This window comes from Propithecus coquereli, unplaced genomic scaffold, assembly GCF_000956105.1.
Source record: "Propithecus coquereli isolate 6110/MARCELLA unplaced genomic scaffold, Pcoq_1.0 Scaffold78, whole genome shotgun sequence".
Lineage (NCBI taxonomy): Eukaryota > Metazoa > Chordata > Mammalia > Primates > Indriidae > Propithecus > Propithecus coquereli.
The window spans coordinates 4,937,242-4,939,502 of record NW_012153951.1 but is presented as its reverse complement, the minus strand read 5'-3'; the positions used below and the strand labels follow the sequence as shown (position 1 = coordinate 4,939,502).

Below are 2,261 nucleotides of genomic sequence, written 5' to 3'. Positions count from 1 at the left end.
AATTTCTTTATAAAGATAAAAGTTACATGGATATTTCATAATCTATAATCAAAATGATAAATTACTGCTTTGGCAAAGTACCAATTAACACAGAATGATTTCTCTTTTAGAGAAATCAACTCAGGAAATAAAGGCATTCAAGGTTGGAGATAACTTCTAAGGTCCAATAAAGCATCACAAATTATAATCATTTCAAATTATACTGTATTTGGAAATAGAAACTTTCAGGATATAGCCTGTTATTACTGGCTCAACTATTTTCTCATATTACTTGGGCATCACAAAGCTTGAGCAATTATTCAAGTCACATAATTAAATGGTTAACTTTAAATCAATATCGTGGGAAACGTCTAAGTACGTCATTGCAATAATCCATGCTATGTGATCAGTGCAGAATAAATTAAGATTGCATGATTATTTACTGTCCACAAAGCATGATTTCAGAAGAATCAATTTTTAATTATAAGTCCAAGGCATTTGATGAGAATTTAATATATTATCTACCCTTTTTAAAAAAATAACATCTGATTTTTTAATATCATTCCAATTTCCCCTTTATTTATTTGGCATGGAAACCCTAAGTAAGATACTAAAGTATTTATTTTCCCTACAAAGTTCTCAGAGAAACTAAACATCTAGTACCTAATAGCTAGCCACAATGATCAAAATAGGTAATGCTGCCAGAACATCTGCTTAAAGGGGAAGAAAAGGTCACCATTCTTTTACCTTAATCTCATCACACTGGAACAGATGAAGATCTGGCTTGTTCTGGGTTGGCTCTTTGCACACTAGGGCAAGAATTGAATCATAGCTGCATGAATGCATCACAGCTTGGCAGTGCTGGATTGTGTTTAAAGGAAAATTCTCCAGTTCATTCTAAAAATACAGTAAATATTTTATTTTGTGAAGCTTTTACTCATTTTCAAACAATTTGACCTAATTGTAAACATTAATATTTCTGTAGCTTCTTGGAAAAAAATATAGATTTTACAAACTTGCCTTTGATTCCAAATCAATCAGGCTCACAGCTCTGTCATCCACTTGAAGAATCATATCCTGAGTCCACACTTTGCCCTTGGCATCAAGCAATTTCAGCTTCCTTATTCCATCATCGACAGTTATCATAGCATCTTTCCGATCCAGAACAAAGGTAGTCAAGTGCTTATGATTGGCAAAAAATTTAAAAAAAAAGATTTATAATACGCATAAACACATACACAATCTCTTAGTACACATTTTCCAAAAGAAAGTAGAATTAATCTAATTGAGGTCACTAGCAGAGAAATGAGGGACAAACACAAAGTACTCTAAAACTTTATGATTATCTTATTGAGAGAATGAAGTCAAGCAGGTTTTTGTTGAATGGAGGAAATGATGACTTGACTCATAAGTTATCTAAATATGTTTCATACCGAGCCATGTTGAACTACATAAACATGGCATAAAGACAAATTCTTAACAGCTTAAATAATATTCCTTTAAAATAAACTTTTCCCCCATTTTATTCTATTATGGTTATCTAAATGCTGAAAAATAGCAGGCTATCTATATGGCAGCTTTGAAATTATGGACACTGATACTGCAAAGTAGCAATGGCTCAATTACAGGCTGTAACAGCTGTCAAACTATTCGATCTACTGAAACCACTTAATGAAACAAAACTGTTTAAATTTAATTAAGCATATTTGAGATAGGTAGAAAACTGAAAATAAGAGCAATTTAAAATTACCTCCCTGAAATATTTTCTATTATAAGCAAAGGTCACCTAGATAAATTCCAAGATCAACTATCTTAAAAGATAACAATAGGGCAAAAACTAAAAAAGAAACCATTGTTTAAATGAAACTAGTAATGATTTTAGATAAAAATAATAATAAAACCACTCACTGAAACTGTCAAGGCTTAGTTTCAAGAAGATTCTACAGTAGAAAATAGAAGACTTTGCCCTGTTTTAACCAAAATAAGGCTGGCAATAATAAATGAGTAGTAATTATGATTCTTATCAATATGTACTCTTTGTAAAAATAGACCACAGACTAACAAGATACTTTTATATGTAATATTTCAGTTTCATAAAAATTTTTACAAGTCAACACAACTTAAAATACATTATAGGAATAAAATAAAACATAATTCTGACTTTACTTCCAATTTTATGTCCCTCAAGGTTCAATCTAAATATTATCAAACACCAAAGCATCTTACTTCAACACGGTACTGGGATATATCTGACACACTGCTCACACTGTCGCGTGCATAAT

General features: G+C 31.0%; 1 protein-coding gene across 1 annotated transcript in view; it reads right to left on the bottom strand.

Annotated features, from left to right (window-relative positions):
* EPS8 (epidermal growth factor receptor pathway substrate 8) overlaps positions 1–2,259 on the bottom strand; it is a gene marked incomplete at its 5' end in the record, with an annotated part of 71,351 nt that extends 69,092 nt beyond the window's left edge. The window contains 3 exons of the mRNA XM_012662777.1: positions 727–876; positions 1,000–1,161; positions 2,206–2,259. Coding sequence (XP_012518231.1) covers positions 727–876; positions 1,000–1,161; positions 2,206–2,259 — 366 coding nt within the window. The remainder of the gene's footprint in view (positions 1–726; positions 877–999; positions 1,162–2,205) is intronic.
* Between the last annotated feature and the right edge of the window lie 2 nt (positions 2,260–2,261).